The sequence below is a fragment of the Scleropages formosus genome, chromosome 6, assembly GCF_900964775.1.
Source record: "Scleropages formosus chromosome 6, fSclFor1.1, whole genome shotgun sequence".
Taxonomy (NCBI): domain Eukaryota; kingdom Metazoa; phylum Chordata; class Actinopteri; order Osteoglossiformes; family Osteoglossidae; genus Scleropages; species Scleropages formosus.
This window is the reverse complement of record NC_041811.1, coordinates 33,657,904-33,681,504: the sequence shown is the minus strand read 5'-3', so window position 1 is coordinate 33,681,504 and position 23,601 is coordinate 33,657,904. Positions and strand designations below refer to the sequence as shown.

The 23,601-nt window shown below is 41.9% G+C and overlaps 1 protein-coding gene across 2 annotated transcripts in view; it reads right to left on the bottom strand.

The window, feature by feature from the left end:
* cita (citron rho-interacting serine/threonine kinase a) overlaps nucleotides 1-21,645 on the bottom strand; it is a 57,922-nt gene extending 36,277 nt beyond the window's left edge. For both annotated transcript variants that reach the window (XM_018748088.2, XM_029253139.1), the window contains exons 1-10: nucleotides 21,526-21,645; nucleotides 21,135-21,255; nucleotides 20,027-20,168; nucleotides 19,254-19,429; nucleotides 18,358-18,459; nucleotides 15,747-15,889; nucleotides 14,969-15,062; nucleotides 14,579-14,785; nucleotides 13,728-13,881; nucleotides 10,340-10,526 (exon numbers count right to left, since the gene is read on the bottom strand). In XM_018748088.2, coding sequence (XP_018603604.2) covers nucleotides 10,340-10,526; nucleotides 13,728-13,881; nucleotides 14,579-14,785; nucleotides 14,969-15,062; nucleotides 15,747-15,889; nucleotides 18,358-18,459; nucleotides 19,254-19,429; nucleotides 20,027-20,168; nucleotides 21,135-21,242 — 1,313 coding nt within the window. In that variant the 5' untranslated portion in view covers nucleotides 21,243-21,255; nucleotides 21,526-21,645. The remainder of the gene's footprint in view (nucleotides 1-10,339; nucleotides 10,527-13,727; nucleotides 13,882-14,578; nucleotides 14,786-14,968; nucleotides 15,063-15,746; nucleotides 15,890-18,357; nucleotides 18,460-19,253; nucleotides 19,430-20,026; nucleotides 20,169-21,134; nucleotides 21,256-21,525) is intronic.
* Between the last annotated feature and the right edge of the window lie 1,956 nt (nucleotides 21,646-23,601).

The window sequence follows — 23,601 nt, the reverse complement described above, 5'->3', positions numbered from 1 at the left end:
CCACTTAATGCCTCTACTTTGACTTACGTGGCATTTCTTTCTTACATGGCATTTTCTTTCTTTCGAGGACAGAGTTTGGATTTCACATCCAAGACATTTACATTTATTCAGTTACAAGATGCTTTTTGCCAAAGCAAATTACAGTGATTAACAACTAGTATTTGGCTGACACCATTACTCAATGTGATTCACAACACTAGATAAAATAAACTCCCTAGTTATTCACCCATCCATCTGGCAATTTAGAGTCACCAGTTCACCCAAAAGACATCTTTGGGAGGAAATCCATGCAAACACAGGGAGAACATGCAAACTTTACATTGATTGAGGGGGGATCAAACCAAGGTAGGTTGTGCTATGAGATACCATGGCAGGTTGTTCAGTGAATCTGAATGCATTTGCATTGTTTTCATACATTTGGATTATCTTTACATGTATTCATTTAGCTGATGCTTTTCTCCAAAGCAATTTATGTTAAGCTACCTACAGTTATTTACCTATTTATACAGCTGTGTAATTTAGGGTAAGCACCTTGCTCAAATGTACTAAAGCTAGAGGCAGGACTCAAACCTGCAACCTTTGGGTCCAAAAGCTGCAGCTCTATCCACTACACTACCAGCTGTCCCATCACTATTCTGATCTTTTTGCACTGAAGGTTGAATAAATGCATAGGAATACTCAATGTCACATGTATGTAACATGCATGAGCATACTGAATGTAACTTGGAAACAGCTGACCAAGCAAGTACAGGTATACAGGCATATAGTAAAAAAAAAAAAGCTATAAAGTATTAGAGTAATTAATGAAGGGCAAGTGCTTTGTTGTGTTATAAGTGTTCACCACTGATGTATTTGTAACCATTTTAATGGGATCTGATGACCCTTCAGCATACATGGGTCTCACTTTTACGGGCTGTAGAATGAAATGAAGCATTTTAGCACTGAAAGTAAGTGGTAATTATGTATCCCAGTTATGAGAGTTTGTCTTAAAAGGGGTTTCATGGCAGGGGTAGACCAATTAGGAACGGACAGGGATTTAAACCTTACATATTACCAGAAGAAGTACTTTTTTTTTTTTATAGAGATAGTGTAAATATTTTGCCCTTTGCCCCCTGTGACACGGATTTCACACTGCAACCCCCCACAGTTCTTGCCAAACAACTTTTTATCTCCTTCATGTCTCATCTACATTGCTAATCATCTAATTAACAGCCTAATTTGTCCTTTAGATCATTCTCATCTACATTGCTAATTACCCAATTAACAATGATCACTCAGGAGGAAAATAGCAACCCTAATAAAAATTAAGTAAAATTTTGCTCACAGGAATCTTGCTTTAATCACAGTATTGCGCACACCTCAGACCAGGAACGAAAGCCCTCCTTCTGGGAGGGGAGACAAGGAAGGATCCTAAGTCCCTAGTCAAATTACACAAAGCACTTGTAAAAAGTGACACCCGAGGATACCCTGCTGCGAGATCAGCATTGACACAGGCGAGAGAAATAGAAAGACTCTTGCTGTGGTCCAGTAAAATGTACTGAAGCTCTGGAGCTCACACTGGACACATATTCCCATCTGTGGTTGGGGTACTACAGGGTGATGGAGATTTCCTTACACATTCCTTAAAACAAACATTTTGATTAAATATTCATCATACTCAAAAGGTAAATAATTTTCACTCAAGTTTTAATTATACATTTATTTTCTGTATTACCTCTCAAAGAACAAGGCTCACTAAAAACAGAACTCATTTTTATTGATCATCAGGTCAGCAATTTTTCTAAGTCACCACACACACTGATTTAAAGATGACCTTATTCAGAAAAAGCTCAAATGTAGCATCAACAAAAATACGAATAAATACATTCACATAATCTTCAAAAATTAGCGCTAAAGAACTGTTTACTGACATGAAATACATAATTCCATGGACCGCGTTTCATCTTCGTATCTTCCATGGTGGAGCTTTGCAATTCCAAACACCAAAGAGCACTTAAAAATATTCACTGCTTCCATTTCCCTGCAGCGCATGATCATCAACAATTCAACCATGAATAACGCATTTGACCATCCAAACTCATTCAAGAGCTATTTTTTTTTTTTAAACCAGGTAAATAAAGTTAACTAACGGAAATAACAGCAAGGGGTAGCATTTTACAGCAAGGCTTCTTTCCCAAAACTTGTTCAGGATAGTTGTTTCCATCACGAATCCCATGCACCAATCTGTCTTTCAATTTCCTGCTCCCTTCTTACATCGCTTATGAACAAGACCAAGATACTTAAGCTCATCCACAGATGGCAGTTGCTTCCCCCTCATCTGCAGAGAACTCATTTTTCACAAGAGAATTATGACCTCAGATGTGGAGGTGCTGATTCTCATACCAGCTGCTTCATACTGAGCAGCAAAAATATTAATTGTACGCCAAAGATCCCAGTCAGATGAGGGACATCATTATCCACAAAAAGCAGAGCTGCATTCCTAAGCCCCAAGTCACCCTGTATAATGCTTTTAACATCTGTGGTCAAATCTTATCCACCCCTGCAGCTTTACTGCCATGGAGGCATCACACCACACTAATCAGGAACTGTGATGGAGTCTAACCCACCTGAGGCACCAAATACTGCCTCCTAACAGGTGGGCATGTTCAATGGATTAAGGAGTTCCTCAAAATCCTCCTCCCATTGCTCAACAATCTCCCCAGAAGCAGTCAGCGCTTCTTTACCTCTGCTTAGTAGAGCCTTGGCAGGGTCAACCCTTCCCCTCTTAAGGTGCTATATGCGTTGCCAAACAACTTTGAGGCCCTCTGACAGTCTTTCTCCACAGCCTTTCCAAACTCCTCCAATGGCTGAGTGCTTTTGCTGCACCCCTGTTGGTACCTCTTAACTAAATCCCCAAAGAACATTTCCCAGAACACCTCTTTCTTCAACAGCTTCCCTCAGCACTGCTATTTCTGGGGGTGCCACTGTGGGAGACACTAGCTGTCCTCAGACTACAGCTTTTAGTAGCTGCACTCGTGATTGAGGAGTTGAACATAGTTCATTCAGACTCAATGCCACCAACCTTATTCAGGATAAAGCAGACATCTTCTTGGGGGTGGGAGTTGAATCAATCTCACACTCAGTTGTCTGCAAATTGTTCCCAGAAACACCCTTGCAAAATATTTGGGAAGCCCAACCAGGAGACTCAGGCTCCAGACAACATAGCTCAGAGGTTCATAGAAACACACAAGGCGCAACACCATGTCAAGGTGATCGTCCAATCTTGTTGTTGTTCTTCAAAAAAAAAAAAAAGATTTCTATCTGCATGCAATTACTATTCCCCTAGCCACTAAACACTTTAATGCAGCTCAAGATTCCAAACCTTATCCATGGGTTCATTTCCATTGCCATATGACATGCCCTCAAGGCAAAAGGATAGGAAAATGTTTAGTCTCACCCACATATCACAGAAAACACAAACACCTAATCCCAGTAACAGATGAGAAAGAGAAATAATGAGAGCCCTTGTCCACTGAAGCAGATAATCGCCTGGTCTGGAAAATGACAGCAGATCAAGTGTCACATTAACCTCTAGGTCTAGTTAAAACAACAGTGACTGAATCAGGAAACGCTCACAGATCTTACAGCTCTGACACCTCTGAGCCCCACTGTCACAAACACAGATCTGTTGGTCATTCATGGGTGCACTTCACTCTGCATATGTATTTCACTTAGGTGGAGCACTTGCTACTAACCTGTTTCATACATCCATACCAACATCAACCAACAAAAAACTGTCTTCTCAAAACAGTATTTTACATCATTAGTGTAAACTGTGAATGAAGTGCAGTAGTACAGTCTAAATTAGTCTGAGGCAGTCCTGCAAGACAAAAGCAAAAGAGGATTTTGTATTAAACAATGTCATATATGATTAAAAATCTACATGCTGAACTTGATGATTAGATAAGATACGATTAAAGCAAAATAGGTACAGATGAATCATCTTAAAACCATCTTCAGAACGGTATAAAGGTGGAAATAATTGAAATTTAAGGTGTCAGTTGTGGGATTCTCCTGTGCTTAAACTTTTTTTCTGACTTGAATGCAAAGATGAAAACTGACAGACCAATAAATATACTGTAAAATTTAACTTCATGAAAGCTGTAGTCTTACCCCTCTAGTTCAGCTCCCTCTGCTATCAGGAAAGAACGAAAAGAAGATTTTCACTAAGCCAGCCAACCAATACCAGCACAGACCCTAATCTCCCCCACCATTGGATGCCAACTTGAGAAAGTGTTGTGATAAAGAGCCTGCAAGCCAGCACTGAAATGTATAGTGGAAGCATATCTCAAGTACTGATTATTGTTAACCTTCTTTTAGCAGATGGCTTTGTTCAAGGAAACTTTCAAGGTTAGATAATCAACTTTACAATGATTTACTCATTCACAATGCAGGTTATTCATACTGGAGTAATTCAATGTAACTACCTTGCTCAAGGGTACTACACCAGTAGCAGGATTGAAACCAATTTGACAGAAGCAGTAAAAATGCAAAAACTGTGGCAATGGCATATGCATAATGAAATAGGAGCAATAATTTTCACTAAAGATTGTATGGACTGAGACGAAGAAAGCCATTTCTGCTTCTTCCTGGGAAAAAAAGCATCACATTAAATAACTGCACGAAATAACTGACAGCCCACAAGTTGTTTTCAAGCATAAATATCCTATTCAAACACTGCATTGAACAGCAAAACTGGAACATACAGACACCGCAAAACCTCCATTGTGAAATTACTCAACACTGACCCTCTAAAAGGATGCCCTGGAGGTGAACTGAGTGTATGCGACGGCATCTCGGAAAATGCTGTAAGGAAGCAGAGCCTGCCTCCTCACACAATACTCAGTGTTCACCTCTGATGCACCCTCCAGGCTAAGTTGGAAATAAAACCGCAATAGTACGTCAACTGTGTGGAGAATCAACTGCAAATGATACTGTAAAGAAAATAATGGCCGAGTAGGAACCAGAGGGCATCACTTGCATCTCTGTAACAAGATGCAGTCTCTTAAAAATAAGCAGGTTCTTGCATAAAAACCGAAGGCTTCCTTTAGCCATAGTGTCTCCATATGCCTAGTTTTACAATGCTCTTTCTCCTTTGAGGAGTAGAAGCTCTCTGTGAATGAAAATGAAATATGGAAAAATCCTTATGATGGTTCATATCTTTACTAGGGATGCACTGGGAAACTGCATCGCTGATCCCAAAGCCTGATTTTCTCAGTGTTCAGTTTTCATTGATTGTTTTTCTCACTGAAACAGAAGCAGGTTATTCCCTGGTATAAAATCCACAACTGCTAATTAAGATGTTGCAGCCAAAAAATGTCACATTTCAGTTTTGCTGCTCCAAAGGGACCCGGTGGTGTAAGAGAGGCTTAGTCTGAAGTGTCCGCAAAACTGAAATAAAAAGCAGGTGCACCTCGGCGATACGAAGGAAATTCTCATAGCCCAAACTGAACTGAATCAAAACAATGCCGTAGATAACAGATCTGTGGGAGGACCAGTCCATGCCAAGAAGACAGAGATGCCAATCTTTCACAGCTGCCCAATGTAATTGTGCTGTCAGCAAAGACCAACTTGTGAATGAAAACTGAGAATGTGAGGCCCTATTCAATTCGCATTTTTAACATATTTTGCTATTATGAACTTTGTTTCCCTTACAAGTGTCACATTGCATTACATCTGAGCACTAGAGCAATATGAAAGATCTGATTAAGGACCTGGCCTTTTGGCCAAAGGCCCCCAGTAAGGGGAAGAGATGTTCACATGACAGCTTCAGAAAATTGACACTACTTCACTGCTTTACTAATTAATTTTAGTGGCTTATCCAACACTTACGGAAACTGGCAGATTATAGCTTGCCCATATACACATCTGTATATGTGGCCAGAGCAGTTTCAGTTTAAGTACCTTTCTTGTAGAGTAGGTCCACCAGAACATAAACCAGAAACCTAAACCATTAGCCAACAAAAAAGAACAAAGACCACTGTCTATAAGCCATAACAAGCCCTGATATTAAGTTAGAAAAACACAAACACCTCTAACAGAGCAGACTTGATATTCTTCGATTTGCTCTAACAACGTTGCACCTTTTGTTTGAGGGTGACTCATCCACTCTAGCATCATCTTCTCTGTTCCAGTTGGTGAGGCCAATTGCCATCCACGATAAACCAATTAATTGTGCATTTCTCACAACAATCAGATACCAGCAAGGAAAAGGTGGTTTGTCTTGTTAGCTGCAGCAAAAAGCTCGCAGAGGTAACTACCATGGAAGCAAAGTGACAACTGAATTTGAACATACGTTTTGAAAAACACAGAAGACATTTTTGAGCAGGTGTTTTGCTATGTTTAACTAAAGGCCAACAAAAAAACTGCAAATAAACTGATAAGATGTAAAAGGGGAAATTTACATGCCTGTCAAGTCAAATAATCTCATCATCTGCAGTCACTCAGTAACTATTTGTGAAGTTAATGAAGCCAGCCCAAAAAACCCTGAAGCTAATTTGATATTTGTTTTTTTTTTTTTAAATAGATTTTCAGACTTGGTGTGATAAAAACATGTTTTCTAATATGAAGCCTGAGCAATAATCACCAGCCACTAGTACTCACAAATAGGATGTTTACATATCCAAATAAGGATCACAGAGATGTAGCCAAACAAGCAACAGAATCACTGTGCTAAACTGTACAGCTGTCATCTTACATAGCCAGATAACCTCAAGTAATCAGACATAAGTTTCCCCCCCCCGGAAACTTTTTGTTGTAAAGGAATTTGGAGGCAGAAAAATAAAGCCCAGCTGACATTTCAGGTTCCGTCTACTTTCATGAACCAATGGCCCAATACCTAAAGATGTTCTTTACTACACAAAGCCACATACATAAAACTTAAAGGAGAACCTAAAGCTAAACTAACCAAAGATGAAAGCAAGAGGAACAAAAATAAATGGTTCAAAGTTAAGGGGATGCCACAAAAACTGAAAAAAATAAACATACCACAAACGACCTTGAAAATATTTGCGTCATTGGAAAAAAAAAAAAAAAAAAATTAAAAAAAAAAACAAAAAAAAAAAAAAACAACATTTTACTGAGAAAAGAAACATGGCAGATTGAGAACTGAATACAACCTCTTCCTACATGTGCTTTATCCCTATTTAGCCCATCTATTTCCGTCAGGTTCCATCCCACACATTTCAACCAACACGCAGCTCCTCCATGAAAACTCTACTCCAGTTACCTAAACGATATGCTGAATGAACAGACCAATCATTCATGAACATACAATACCAGAAGGGCAAAGTCTTAACTGAAAGGTAGCCTTTGCAAAAATCAAAAACAAAACCTGTTTTGGCATATAACTATCAAACAATAGGTGTTAATATCTGCACCCTGTATGAATATAAGCTCTTTTGTAAAAGGCAGTCTGAAGAGTAATCAAAGCACTGAGCCACCTGCTTGTTGAAACCAGTTATGGTTATAAAATGAAAAGTTTAAGAAATATTGTTGCATACTCATGTTTTAATTACCACTGAATATTTAATTATGAGGGGTACAGCGGGTTTGGCCAGGGCCTGCTCTCTGGTGGGTCTGGGGTTCGAGTCCTGCTTGGGGTGCCTTACGATGGATTGGCATCTCATTCAGGGTGTGTCCTCCCCCTCCAGCCTTATGCTCTGCGTTGCCGGGTTGGGCTCCCGTTCGCCGCAAACCTACTTGGGACGAGCGGTTTCAGTCAGAGTGTGTGTTTAATTATGATAAACTTTACATATATCCTTGGTTCAAAGTATGTCTCCCTCCTTGTAAAATGCAATTAGCCCTGCTTTGAACAAATATTACCCCCAGAAAACAGTTAAGGCAATGAGTTTCCTGATTTTAAATTTTGCTTATTAAATGTTGTCAATCAAAAACTACAGTATAATTTCCTGACAACATCCTCTTAAATGTTCCTTTATTACTCAAATAAAGGACTGTGAAACGCCACCAGCGAATAGCCAAACACTATGAACTTCAGATACTGTGCTCCTATTAACACGAACAAGTATTGGTGAAATTAATGTAGACATGTGTTTTTGGATCTCCCTCATCCCTTGGGCTGGTCAGTGTACATTGTTCAGTCTGTGTATCTATGCTGATCGGTAGTCAGAGCCAGGAGTTCTATAGCAGCCAAGCTTCATCGGTATCCTCGTCCCTTACAGAAGCCTGAACTGAGCCTGAGCTGTTGCCTTGGGATTTCCAGCAGGATGTTGCATCACACATGCTGAGGGTGTGTAAAGTGCATGTCAAAGTTTGAAATTTTACCAAAACCCAGGGCAAAACAAATGCTCTCTGCTTAGTGCTGAGACACCACTTTGCCTGTCAGATAGCAGAGGCTGAGAGGGAAATGAGAAATACTAAAATGAGCCAAGAATAGGGAGAAAATGAAATGGGAAATTGAGTTATGTATTTGGGTTTTATTAATGAGACTGCCAATGATTCAGCCTGCTAGCAGAAGAGGCTCACAGGGGGTTCTTTTCCCAGGTGCAACATGGTGATGTCAGCATACGACCGAGTGGGAGGCTGTCGTGGGCACACAAACCTGTTGGACTGACTTTTATAGTCATCTTTAGCGCAATCCTGGTAGGACTGGGAGTCTTAGGAATTGATGAATGAAAGCAGCAGCAGAAGTAGTAGAAGATTCTGGAGAGAGCCTCACGATACAGACCCTGATATTGCAGGTTCTCTCCCCTGGTAACAAAAGGGTCCTGCAAACAGTACCTGGCTGACTGCAGAAGCTTGGTTAAACACTGCCCCCATGCTTCCTAAAGACATTTTTCATTTTCTGAAACCTGGAAATCAAGTGTTAAGAGATGAACTCATTCTTCCTGACAGGCTAAAAAAAGACATATTGTTCCGAAACAGCACTGTACATGCTAAGCACACACACACACACACACACACACACACAAGCCCACAGACTGATGTTTAAAATCAATACTCAATTATCCTGACCCTTGTAACCATGGAGGTGTATGAAGCAATGCACGGGGGGGGGGGGGGGGGGGGGTGACACATTTATAAGCAGGAGTGTCAAACAGCAGACAAACAATTGCATTTACATGCGGCGAGCACTTCCCCCCGACAATGCTGCAAACGCCTTTCGCAGGAAAACATCACAGCCTGAATCAGGCACTTGAGACAGACACCCCACAAGTCTCATGTTCAAAGGAACATAATCTCCCTCCAGATACATTCACATCTCCCACAGGACATGACATCTCACAGTGACAATCAGCCACTTCCATACAGAGCATGAGACTTCTAAATAAAACAATCACCATCTCCAATTGAGCAGCACAAACACATGCCCCAAAAAAAAAAAAAAAAAAAGCCATATGGGCTGCCTTTACAAATGTAATTTTTCTGCTGTGGTGTTAATACATATTTAACACACACTGTTACTCGTATCATCAATCCTGGCTCATGTAATTCACCTAAATGCAGTGCAAGAGAAGCGCACCACTGGAGGGAAAGCGTTCTGAGAAATCATTTCAGATCTTTTCACCACCAGTGTGAGCTAAAACCAGGAATGTCTCTCCTTTTCACCTGAGTCTAATGAAAGGGGAGAGAGAGGAAAAAAAAAGAAGACACAACAGATCGTGGTGGGGGGTTGGGGGGCACGCTGGTTACCATGGCAATACATTCTTTCCCACAATCTGGGATCGTTCTCTACTGAAACTAATCTTTTGACGCATGTCTTTTATAGTGATTAATTCTGAGCTTTGCTCATCGACGACCCCCCGTCCCCAACGCACTCTCTCCAGCAGACCGGGCAGCAGGGACACGAAACACCTGCCGAAGAGGGGACAGACGTGAGATGACCAGTTGAATACATGCATAGAGAAAAAAAGCAAAGTGGTTTCTTTTAATCCTGATGGAGAGAAATGGGATCAGAGTCAGTGCAATCACCACTCGAATCACTGCCCCTGATCCAAGCAGACGCAACTTAAAATTTACTGGAAAAAAAACAATACCGTTAACTGCCTAGGACTGACAACGTGACATTAATAATGATTCATCTTTAAGCAGAAAAGGGAGTACTGACAGACATCTCCAAAAAAACCCACCATCAATCAATCACTCGGAAGGCTATAAATCGATCAGAGCTGAAAAGAACGTGACCTCCTAGGAGACAGAATCCATGGCCATGCAGCTCCTTTGCATCTTCAGGATGTGACCAGTGTGGTGATGCAGCCCGCGATGCCCAAAGTACCGTGCACCAGCCAACACTTGGAATGTTGCTAGACAGGTGCAGGAGAGCCCCAGTTGTACTTACTCAGCCCTGGCCAAAGCTGTCAGTGGCCTGCTGAAGAACCACCCTAGAAAGGGCAGGTCAAGGCCCTGGAAGCCCACTCGCTGGGGGTCACGCAGGGCAGCCGTCGTGCTGGGAGGAGGGGTCTCGGGCTCCTCAAAATTGGAGGTGTCATCTTCACCGCAGAGTGTGGGGACAAACGGAGGAAGGGCTTGTGGAGGAAATACAGACCGAGAGAGATGGAGAGAGAATGGCAGTTAATGACGGGAAGACAGCATGAGCCTGTGAGAGAGGGGCGGGACAAAGATTCTGAGCAAGTGAGAGAGAGGGAAAGCGCAATGAGATTCTAGTGCAGTAACCCATACAAAGTGAAGCGCTAGAGCTGGAGATACCCACCCTCTCTTTCTCCCTCTCTCTCCCTCCCTCTCTCCCCCGCCTCTCTCTCTCTGCAGCAGCTCCAGCTAATCACAGGCGCACATGCAGCCTGACTCACCGGCAGAGCCCAACGTGCTCTCTGCATACTGCACGGACACATTTTAACCCTTTCGCCATTGAGAACCCACTCGCCGCTTCCTGAAACCGCGATTTCCTCGACCACCTGACATCAGTTTTGAGTCATGGCGTTTGCCTTTCGTCTGCCACAAGCGCATGACGCATGCAGACTCCCTAACCAACCTACCCAGACACAGGCTGCATTCCTTCCTTGTTAAAATCAACTGACATTTCTCCAGGCGCTGGAATTAAAAGCTGCCATTAGATTTGGTCATTAAGAAGAGGAAGAGTGCGCGAACGAAACCAACAACACAAATCACCAGGGTGTTACTAGAGCCAAAACACACAACATGAGCAACGAAAGACACCACTTGCCTGTTGATCAGTCATGAGGAAGGGGTGTATAAAAAGTGACCTCTCTGTTCTGAAGGGTTTCTCTACCTTGTTGTACAGCTATCAGCACTAGGACATTCATTCCAAGATGGCTCCTATGGAGCTTAGAGATGATATTTACCATTAGAGGCTGAAGAAAGGAGTAATAAAGCTCTCTAAATGGGTTTACAGAATAAAGGACCTGCAGATGGCTGACAACACATTAAGTGCCAAGAATAGCATAGTCCAAAGACCTGCAATTCTGCAAATGGTAACTCACCACCCAGCAGGAATCCTAAGTCATCCTTTCCTGGTGCCCCTAACCCCTTAAATTACATGAAAGGCATTCAGTGAGGCCATCAATAACCTTTACTATTACCTCAACAGAGAATACGTTACAACAAAACGGTCGTAAGATATTAGTGTTATATTCAAGCTGGTGACATTAAGACTACATTTAATTAAAACCACTCTTGGCCTGAAAGCATTATAATGTAGAAATATATTTTACATTTTTTACCTAATAAAGACTAACGATAGCATTTTACAACATTTTCCTGAGCAGCGCCAGTAACTGGTTACTTTTTGAAAATACGGAGTTCTGGAGATCACCAGAGAAGACCACAGTATCCATACTGCATCTCAAGAAATGAAAGCAAGGACTTGGAAGCCAAAACAAAAGCTGGTTTAAACAGAACAGGTAGCACAAGTGACATTTTTAACAAGCTGAACAGCTCGTTTTACACTCTCCTGTCTTTGTCCTGTCTCCAGCACACAATGGTCTCAAGGGCTGTGTGTCATAGACGGCCGAGTACCTGTGGTGAGGCCCTAGGTTGAGACTGAAGCCTTTTTTTTTTTTTTTTTTTAATCCTATAGGGTTTGCTGCTTCATGGTATTCACTTATAAAATGCTGATTTTATAAATTCTGAATATGACCTGGATTTTCCACCCACAACAGATTTTATCAAGTGAAGAAGGTAATTAAGACACTACAGTGTAACAGGTATCTCATTCTTTAATTCAAATGCTTATTCTAATAGACAGGGCATGGTGGTCCAGAGCCTATTCTGGAAGCATAGGGCCAGAGGTAGAGTACATCCTGGTTGGGAGGTCAGTCCAACACTCTTTCCTTCATACATATATACACGCATTATATTACAGTTTTTAAAAATCACCTGAAACCCATCTTTAGACTCCAGAAGTAAACTGGAGCACCTGAAGAAAAAAAAACCACACAAATACTGGGAGACCATAGAAACTACACACAAATGGGTTTAACTATCCAAACTCGCAGCCCAAGAGTTGAGAGGCAGCAGCGCTATTGGCTGTGTCACCGCACCACCCTACCAGGGATTTGTTCATTATAATTAATCGCAGGCAGGCAGGTAATCCATGTAAGTATTTTATAAGCCATTCCAAGAAATCCAGAATATTCTGTTTAAATTGTTCTCAGTAGACAGCTTAAGGGTCTCATATTCTGCAGTGCCTGTTTCAAGGCAGTGAACCAGTATGAGATTTTTTTGGAAGTTTTGCTCCACTCACTGATGTCACTTTTGGGTGACTAATCCATTTCATTATTTAACAGACATTAAAAATCTTAATACAAAACTTTTGGCTCAGATTTTCAGCTACATCGTCTCAGATCACAGATAAGCAGACAACACATGCAAGGCTATCTACGCTGCTCACAAGCCTGCATCATCCATCGCCCGCCTGCACCCCTCCTTCCTCTCCAGAGGAATGGAGCACTCTGTTGGCTCTTATGGGTAATCTCATTATCTGCAAAAACCAAGCTGCCAAATAAATGAGGGTGGTGGGGGGGTGTTCTGCTAGAGCAGTCAGTAGGTCACCTGGACGTAATACTAAGCCAGTCGGTAGAAAAATTAACCTTTCTCCAAACCGGGACTTAAATTTCCACAAAAAAAAAAAAAAAAAGCATGAAATTCTATTGTGCATATGCTGCATTGCATGAATGCGTACGTCTTTCCCCGTGCTGGCCTCTGCTAGTGTGTACTGTGCTAATATGGAGATGCAACCAGAAGACTGTGTTGTGAAGACTTATCTGCTTTGTTCTGACCCTTTTTGTTTAACTTGAGCTGCAGTGTTAATCTGCACATCTATTCCATGACACGCATCCAAACACAAGGAACAGGAAACTACCCTCTGCATTTTGTAAGTATAAAAACACAATAGGAATGTAGCGACACCGATGACACCACATGAGATATGTCTGCAGTAAAGATCATTGTTAGACGATGGCAGCAGACAGAGCCGCTGCTGAAAAACGGATGCGAGGGAGAGAAGACTGTCAGGATACAAAGGCAATAAGCAGGGGGTGGTGGTTCAAGTGACATTTATCTGTACCTCCACATTAGATAATTTAGCTTTTCTCAAAAGTTATTTATCCTACTTGCTCAGCTCATGTTACCACAACATCAAGGCTGGAGCAGAACAATCTCAAGGTACTAAATGGCTGAAAAAAGGCCTACGGCAAACAGCACCTGACCACTTGTCACTCTATACCTGCAAAGGCCCTAATGATACACACCTTGCCGTAGGTTGCTCCAGTCCACGGAGGAGAAGAAGGGGTGACAGCGAAGATCCTCGTACCCAAGCCGGTCACACACAGCACAGAGCAAGCTCTGCACCAGATCCACAAAATTCTTGCTTGCCTTGGCCTCCTGTGGGAACTTCAGGTAGCGCTGAAAGAAGATGGACAGCTGAACACAAGTCCCTGCATCAGGTCTCCATCTCCCCACATCTGTGACTAGGGTGAATTTTAACCATTCTGTACCTGAAACCCCCTCATTCAATTGTCAAAAATTAATGCAAAGCAAATGAAGAGTTTCAAGGCTGTGCTTCTAACAGACTTCAGCACGATTACCCCTTGAGACTGGAACCCGAGGCAGTCGATAGTTTGTTTGGCATCAGCAACAAGAACCTCAAGGCAGTTTTGTGCTGTGCAAGAATTAACACTGAACACTTTTACAACAACAGAGTATTTCACTTTTTTCCATACACTATCAATGTGCATTGAGTGAACAGCAAACTGAAAATGCAACTTGGGTTGCAGGTATCTGTTCAGTTAATTTGCTTATTATAAACTATTATAGATATAACAGGTTAAAGGCTGACACTGCTGCAGTATCTTAAAATAATGTATTCATCCTAAGTGCCAAAACCAATGAATACAAGACTGACTAATCAAAACATTCTTGAACTTCACTTGGAAACTTGAGGATGAAACTTCACATTTTGGTAAAAGCTGATTAAAGACTGAATTCTAGCAATACTCATCTTAAGAAAATTAAGCAATTTGTAAAATCCTTGGCTTTACAATTCACTTTAAATATACAACAGAGCTAAAACATACAGGCATTGTCACCTTTATACTCTTACCTGAAAGTTCATGATATTGTTCACAGTCTTGGTAGAGGTACCTTCAGTGAAGGGAGACTTCATGTAGATCATCTCATAGGCTATGACACCCAGAGACCACCAGTCACACTCCACCCCATATGCAGCTTGCACTCCACCACTCAGTGCAGCCAGGACCTCAGGTGCCAGGAAGTCCTGTGTTCCCACAGGTAACTGGGAGGTGGAGACCTGATACAATGTAGTTTTGATGACCATTAACTTCTTCAACATAACATATCACCAACATCAGTAAGAGCTGCAGTGTTACAACTAAAGAGGCTTCCAAAAATCACAATTTTGTAAACCCATGAAGCAGTTCCTGGGTTTGTGTTACTTTTTTCTGCAAGTCTCTGGTCTGTCCTCCTCCTTTACCTTTTTACTGGCTGTGAGTTTGGCTGCTGAACCAAAGTCTGCTAGTTTGATGTGTCCAGTTCGATCGATCAGGACATTCTCTGGTTTGACATCCCTGCCACAGGAGCAAGACGAACATGTGAAAGACGGAGTTACGAATCAATACTTCATTTTAACTTCCCTCTGAGACCCTCAGAACCACTGATGGGGGTTTATGGGATGTGAATCACAGAGGAAGGCTTTAAAGGCTTTGCCTAACAGTTTACAAAGACTTCACTACATCAAATCCATCACAGCCAACAACTCAAACTGAAACCCACTACATTAGTAACCCGTTACTGGAATGCAAAGGCAACCGAGTGACAGTAGCAACACATTCAGTCAACTTATAACAATTCAAGTTAGAATTTCAGGTTCAGTTGGAGCCTGTAAAATAGCAACCAGAGATACTGAGATTTTTCAATTTCAAAATTTGTTCAAAACACTATTTTGAAGTAATGGCTACAGTTACAGACTCCTATTACTGGTTACAGTAGAACTTTATTAATTCTTGAAAACTAAAATGGGCATATAGCATGAGGGGATGCTGACACTACTACGTACAAGGAGAGGTTTTCCCCCCCCCCCCTCTTATTTTGTGAGATTATTTTGTACATAGTTGTGGATGTGTTGGTTTTTGTGTTGTGATGTTTTGATATATTTGATAAAAAATAATGAATAAAAAAAGTTTTGTTTTTTTTTTTTTTTTTGGAAAAAAGACTCAGCACCCAAATGTGTGTCAATGTCTCGGAGTACTCACCTGTGGACAAATCCCATCTGATGCACAGTGTGAATAGCCTGCACCAATTCCGACAGGTAGAACTGGGCCATGGACTCATCAAAGTGGTCCTCATAGCGGTTCATCAAGGCCATCAAGTCCCCTCCAGGGAGGTACTCCATAACCTGTACAGGCACACGTGCACAGATGACCAGGGTATGCACTGTGGACGGATTTGCATTCATACAAGTAATGATATCACAACACAAGACACCCACTGAGAGAATCCCTTCTGTATGCACAGGATAAATACCAGGTCATTTTAAACTTTGTCAGAGCAACACTGAAGACAGAATGTGAAATTGGCTACCGGGGTGGGGTACCATAAAAGAAAATTTTTGCAAATAAAGTTCTACTGAAAAATAACAATACTGACAGGTCTGAAAAAGTACAGATACAACAAAAATATTTATTATGAACCATTAAAAAGAATTAAATAAACGCAATATCTGGGGATGAATTGAGGGAACTCGATTTTGGTAAACAAGTATGTAAAGTAGCAACTTTCCTTGGCATTTAGGTTTGCAACAACTAAAACAGCAGAGCACGACACGTCCACATTACAGCTGACCCTTTGGTGGCAGGCAAAAGCAACGCAAACAGAACTTGGATGTGTCTGCAAGTAAGTAAGGCAAGTCACATTACAAGTATCGACGAGGGGACTGAGCCTGAGCTGCTGCAGCTCACACGGCACCGCTCTGGCGGTGTCTCCTAGCAACAAGGCATCGTGGGCCCTGTGAGCCAAATGCTTGGGCAGGCACTGATACCGTGTGCTTCCGCAGCTAAATGTGGAGGGGTGGAGGGCTGTGAGGACAGGCAGAGATGCTTTGCAGTAATGAGGCACACACACTATCCCCCCTCCTTTTTCAATTTGCTATAGCGTTTTACCAGAAAGAAGGGCTTCATTTCCTTGCAACTACTTAATGTCTTTTGGGTGCCATATTAAACACACCAAACACACATAGTAAGTGGTCAACTCAAAAGATAACAAGACCCCTGTGGTTAATGAAATACTTAAGCTATACATCATAATATGTGTGTAATTTATTATCCATGGGCAACATATAATTTATAACAAATGAACACAAAACATAAGCAGTGTAGACTGCAACTATAATTAAAAACTAATGGAAAGACGATGACAAATGGACAACATGGGATGCTGCAGTTATACAGCTTCTACCCACAGGCAATACACCACTCGGACAATTAACGTTTCATTGATACCCCAAAACAATGTCCTGTGGTTTGGAATATGATGCTCGCTTGAATAAACCAACTGCTGACTGGCTGTTGCTCGGAAAACACTACTTAACATCAAATAGCATCTAAGAACAGTAGATAAGCAACAGGCAAATGCTGCTACTGATGTCACTCTTCTACTCTATCAACTGAACTGCATTGTCACAAAGGAGGGAGAATCAATGAAAAACTCTCTCTCTCACTTGTGTTAACCACTTGTTCTGGTCTGGACTATGGCAGTCCATAGTCTATCACAGAATCAGTGGGTGCAAGGTTTGGGTGGGTACACCCTCAACAGTATCCCAGTCCATTACAGGGTAGCCAGAAACACTCACACAAAATATTTAGCGTCACCAATTTGTTCAAACTATGTCTTTGAACTGTGGGAGGAAACCAGAGCCCCCAGCAGAAACCCAAGTAGACACATAACACACAAACACCACACAGACTGAGCTGAATGTGAACCTATGCCCAAACAGCCCAGGTGCAGGCGGCAGCATGACCCGCAATGACAAAACAGTTGGTCAAGATTTTGTTTTTTTTTTTTTAAGAAAAAATATTTTCTATACAAGAGATTTGCATAGTTTTATGGGTAGAAGTCAACCTGTTGTCTGTGTTCAGCATGTGACATGTGCTAATGCATGTGTACATACACAGAAACATTATGTAAATCTGACAAAACAATATGGGTTATGGACCAAAAACTGGATGGACACAGTGGCCTCTTCAACAGGAAAAAGGAAAATTTTCTGTACAGCAGAGTTTATGTAACGGGGGGGGGGCTCAACAGTACGGTTGTCAAGTCATCATGCTCATCAAATGAGTGGAACAGCAGTTCTTGCATAGCTCCAGACAACAAACTCATTTATATGAAAGGAGCACAACTCAGCAGCAGACAACCGGTGAAATCTCTGCCTGAAAAAATCCATGGTATTTGGAGCAGCATTCACTGCTGATCAGTAAGCATTAGCACACCTGAGAACACAGTAATCACCCAACAAGCACACCGATATGCATATATACGCAGGCAGACTTCGGAATGCACCTACTTCCTTAATATACTAAATTAGCATTTTAGTATTTCTAAGTGACAGCCAAGCTAACGCCACTGCTGCCATACAGATCTATAGGAAAGACTCCCAATGATGGGTAATAAAGTGTGCATCTGGTGTCATTCTTAGTTGATAAATGATTACTATCAATAAGACAGTTTAAGACTCTGACAGCAATCAGTTTAAAACGACAGAAATACTATGCTTTTTAGTAAACACTTACTCCAGATATGTTTCAGGTCATATGCAATATGAAACAATACCAGTCCAGATGGCATCAGACATTGCCAGATACTCACCAGATACACTTTGTGTTTGTCCTGAAAAGCATATTGCAATTGCGGGATCCAAAGAGTGGAATTGAGGGCAAGTATCCCCCGCTCCTCTTCAAAAAATGCAACCTGCAAAACAAACAAAAGTGAACGAACAGAGTAACTTGTCAGCCACTCGTCACAAGAATATTCGTTCAGAAACTTGTCTTACAGCTTCATTAAGATATTATTTTAACACTAACATTACAGTACTACTGTACATTAACACTACTGAAACAACATTAGACATTACAACTCTATGCAATATAGGGAAAAAAATTCAGTCCTACTGCAAGATTCACCTGTTCAGGTTATGAGAATTCAACTACTGAGATAACTGTGTTCGTTTAAATGGAATATGGTGATACAGCATTTTACCATAAATGGGTATCACTTTTGGGACTCAGGAAGATAAGTTTTTAGAATTAAACTTATGGTAATTACATCTTCAGTTTATGAGAGTCTGCACTGCAAAGAATTTCTCAGGAATGCATTTCCTTTGTAAAAACAAGGAAGATTATAAATTGTATTTTCTTTACAATTTTCTACCAAGGAAAAGCAACAAGAAGTCACTTTAAAAAAGTAAAGGGACTGATAATTCAATTTAATCTTCAGTTGTGGCCTTCAAGACTAGTGATAATACAGAAGAAAATATGCATGTGATGCCAACATAATTAAGAAATTATTAAACTGATAAACATGGCAGTCAAATGATTTTCTCAGGCAGTCATATCTGAGTGCTTTTTTACCTGGGTTTTTGCAAATTTCACTATAGTTTATAGGTTAACGAGGAGCTAATGGACACTTCTAACTTTCCCCTTTATCACCTCCAATGTAATGCATGTATAAAGGAAATTCTCCAAATTACTGTGGATGTGGCTCACATTTTCCATGGAACGCAGGCAAGACTTGTCCATGGTCTTCATGGCATACATGTCTCCAGTGGTGCGTTCCCTCACTAAATGCACTTCAGCAAAGCGTCCACGCCCAACCAGACTGCATGGCTCAAAGTCCTTTGGACCAGGTTGCAACTCCTGCAGCTCCAACACCGCCTCTGAGACTGAGCATCAGAGAAAGACACTTCACACACCAGACATTTACTACACCCCACAGTAAAACAGATGACTAATTTCATCCATTTATTTTTGCCAAGATGAGTGAGGCTGAGATACAAAAATACTCTCAAGTGTCTAGATTATAATGTCTTCTGCCATGCAACTGACGTCTCTGGAATACAGTGTCAATTCGCACACAAAAATCCACTGACACGCATGGGCAGGAAGGCATGCGGTGATGGTAAACATGAACAAATTCACAGTAAGAGAGACATGCAGATGCACAAGTACCTGAACAGAAGGAACTAAACGTATGCAGTCTGCCTGTCTCACCAGTTTAATCAAGAGCTCATTAATTTCCTTCCGTGCATAAACGGCTAAAGAAAGCCAATACATATTTACATGAAATGTATTCATTTACATACAGACATATACAAGACATATAGATAGATAGATATACTTTATTGATCCCACAAGGGAAATTATTATTATTTATATATATTATTATTATTTATAGACAATTATTAATTATAGACAATTAATGAAAGCACTAACTGGAGGAATCTTAGACAACATGCTGCAGACTGGAAAAGGTGCCTTACCCTTGTTGACAAATTTGGCAATATGCTTCATCTTCATGAGTTCTGGAGAGCTGCACTCCTGGTAGAGTAGGACCAGGGCATCCAGCAGGCTCTCCCGTGTCACCACACCCCCTGTCACCTGTGCATTGAGACTGCCCCTGCCCTGGGGTGGGGGGAGGAGAGCCAAGCAGGTGTTTACACATGTGGTCTGGGGTGAGGCAGGGTTAGCAGGTGTATTTGGAGACTAAAAACACAGAAACTAATGTACTCAAAGTATATTCATGGTGAAGCAGGATCTCCACCCAGAGAGGTACAGATATTTCATAGGGGTTAGAGCTGCAGCCTTTGGATCCAAAGGTGGCAGGTTTGAATCCCACCTCCAGCAGTAGTACCTTTGAGCAAGGTACTTACCCTTAATTGCTCCGGTAAAATTTCCCAGCTGTATAAATGGCTAAGTAACTGTGGGTAGCTTTACACTGTAAGTCGCTTAGCTTGGAGAAAAGCACAGAATAAATGTCATCTATTTTAGTTAAGACTGATTGAAACAAAATATTGTGGATGACTGGAGACCAACATGCCTTCATGATCTCTGCATTCTTGCAAGAAAAATGATTTACATTTAACTTAGCAGACGTTTTCTCTCCAAAGCAACGTACATTTCAGCGAAAATACAACATATTCATTATTACAGAGACATAGCAGCTGCAGACATCATGTGAATCTTAAGCAAACCTAGTTTGTTTCTTTCCACTGACTTGATGATGCACCGATCATGTTCATCTCTCGAGTAGGTGCACAAAACGCAGGATGAATCCTGATAACCTGCTTCCTACAAATTTTGTTTTTATAGGTACACATACATTACATAAACTTTATGTAATAAAGTAGCGGCTGTGTAAAGGCTGATCATAAACTTAAGATACATACATATTTACACCATGAACTGAGAGAGATCTCTGCACTCTGGGCAAAGACCAGAGTGATTCCGGAAAACGTGAGTTTTCAGACCCTTCTTGATTTGACAATAGAAAAAAGTCATTATTATAAAAGAGACTTTTAAAAAGTAATAAAAGGCGGACACACTGACTGGCGACTGTATATTTACATGTTATTCATTTATTCATTTTACCTGGAGAAGGTAATGGAGGCGGGAACAGCGGCCGGCGATGCCGACGACGACGTTGGGCTCCGCGGCGGACAGCTCGGAACGGCTGGTTCCGAATTTGAATTTCAGCATCGTTTCCTACCGACTGCAAGCAAAACAGTGACACAAAACACAGACAGAACGCGTGAGACGCGGGGAGCCGAAACTCGCAGAGGCGCAGCGGGCCCAACGGTTCCTCCCACTTCACGTCCCGTCGCGAGACTCGTCCCAGGTCAGCGCGGCGCGAGACACTGCTCACAACAAGGCAGCCAGTTCCACCGTCTGTCTTCTCGTCAGCTTAGCTCACCCCTCGCTTCACGGCAAACTAAGTCTCCGCGCTACACAACTAACTGGGAAATACTTTGCTCATACTCACGTAACAACCATGAGCCGAAATTATGAATCTTCAGGAACTAATTGAGGGACTTCTTTCCCCAAGAGATGTAAAACATGAAAACAAAATTGTCTCGGAACACATAATACACCTCCCCCCTCGACGAACTGCAACGCGACTTCCGGGGAACTTTCAAATTTAAGCGCGCTTTGCTCGCCCTGCGCTCCCCGTGACGTCATCGCGTCACATGACGACTCGTCTGTCCTGCGTTGCTGTAGCTGGAAAAACCACGGCATCTTCTGTGTTTTAGTGCATTAGCACTGAAAACACGAATACAGTACATGTGTTTAATATTAAACGCCTTGAGTGTGCGCGGTGCATTTCTAAGGAGTGCCAAAGATGCGTGTGCCCACCATACTTAATAAAAAATGTATACCACAAAAGAATGTTTTCAGATGTTTCACGAATAAAGCAAAGGCGTGGCGGTGACGCAATACTTCAAACCTAATGTGTTCCCGCCAATATTTCTACAGCACATGTACTTATAATACTCCGTCGCACGGACTTTATGGTGCTGCTGTTGTGAACTGTAGGGGGCGCGCGTGGCACAATCTACCGCTCCTCGTACGGAACACATTACACATTTGTTATATTTCATCTTCAAACCGATCAACTGTGATTGAAAGCAAATTACAGTGTTTCCCGCCTTGATTGACACCCTCTTCACATTTATTCATTTAGCCAATGCTTTTCTCTAAAGTATTACTAGAGCAATTTAGGATAAGTACCTTATAGCAGCAAGTGGGATTCAAACCTACAACCTTTCAAGCCACAGGTGGTAGTTTTAACCACTATGCTCTCACCTGCCCCTTTAACAACGTAGCTCATTTCATGACATTTAATACGTCACGAAGTGTTTTGCGTATTGCTAAAGCCGAATGCTTAAGATCTTGATTATTTTCAAACTGAGACATTAAGTCGCTTCCTTTTCGTGACCAATATTGCAGTGCAACCAGTTGTCCCCAGCTTTCATCTTTCCTTCTTAGCCTCAGCAAGAAGCTTCTCTTCTTTTGCTTCCTCAGCAGGATCCTTCAATGTCTTCCTCAGATTTGTTCCTGTCCCTCAAACATCCCTCAACTGACACGGGCCAGGTGGATGTTCCCCCAAAGACTCGGGATCCTACCTCCTCCGAGTAGATGACTGCCCTCCATCCTTCTTCCATGCTCTCAGCCGCAAGCTCGGAGTATTTCTGCCTCTTCCTGTCGTGGACCTCCAGACCTTCCTCCCACAGGATGGTCAGCTCGACAATAAAATAATGTCTGGCCTTACATCTACTGAGTGAAGTCTACTGTCATTGGTCCCTGATTGTGGCTGAGTGTTCCATACACCTGGGGGAACCCAGAACACCCGCGCTCTCCCAACTTGTATATTTGTAGCCATTCTCCAGGAGGTAACTGGTCATTCTCCTCACCACCACCAAGAAGATCTTCCTTCGTATGTTCAGCAGAGCAATGCTTCTGGACTGACTGATGTTATGGGACACCTGTTTTTGGACGAGATGGCCGCTGCCCTTGGACACCGATAGAATGAATTGGTTCATCCAGGCAACTCTCATTGCGTTCCACAGCAGCTTTAGAAACCTAGGATGATTGCAGTAGAGCTTGTATGGTGTGACTTTTAGATCTGGGACTGAGGCATATCTGGCTTTTTTTTTTACGACCTCCTTGATCTCAATTGAGAGGCACAGTGTTGAACTTGGATGTTGGTTAGGCCTGGTATGATACGTGCTCTGGCAGGCCAAGCGAGATTTTCTTTGCGGGATCACCAAATTGATGCTTAATGTGCTCCTCGGGCTCTTCCTTGATGATTTCCAGCTCCCCGATCTTTTTCTGAAAGGGGCCCCTGGCACTTGAAAGAGTTTTTGAAAAACCTCACCCACTGTTTCTTCTTCCTACTTCCACAGCAGTAAATCTGATTTTGATTTGATCCAAGAGTGCCTTAAAAAAATCTTTCATATTTTTCATCCTCTCCCGTGCCTCCTTCTTATCTCTCTTGGGATACTTTGCTATAGTGATACTTCCTCAAATCTGTCCCTGCACTCTTCATAGATGATGTCAC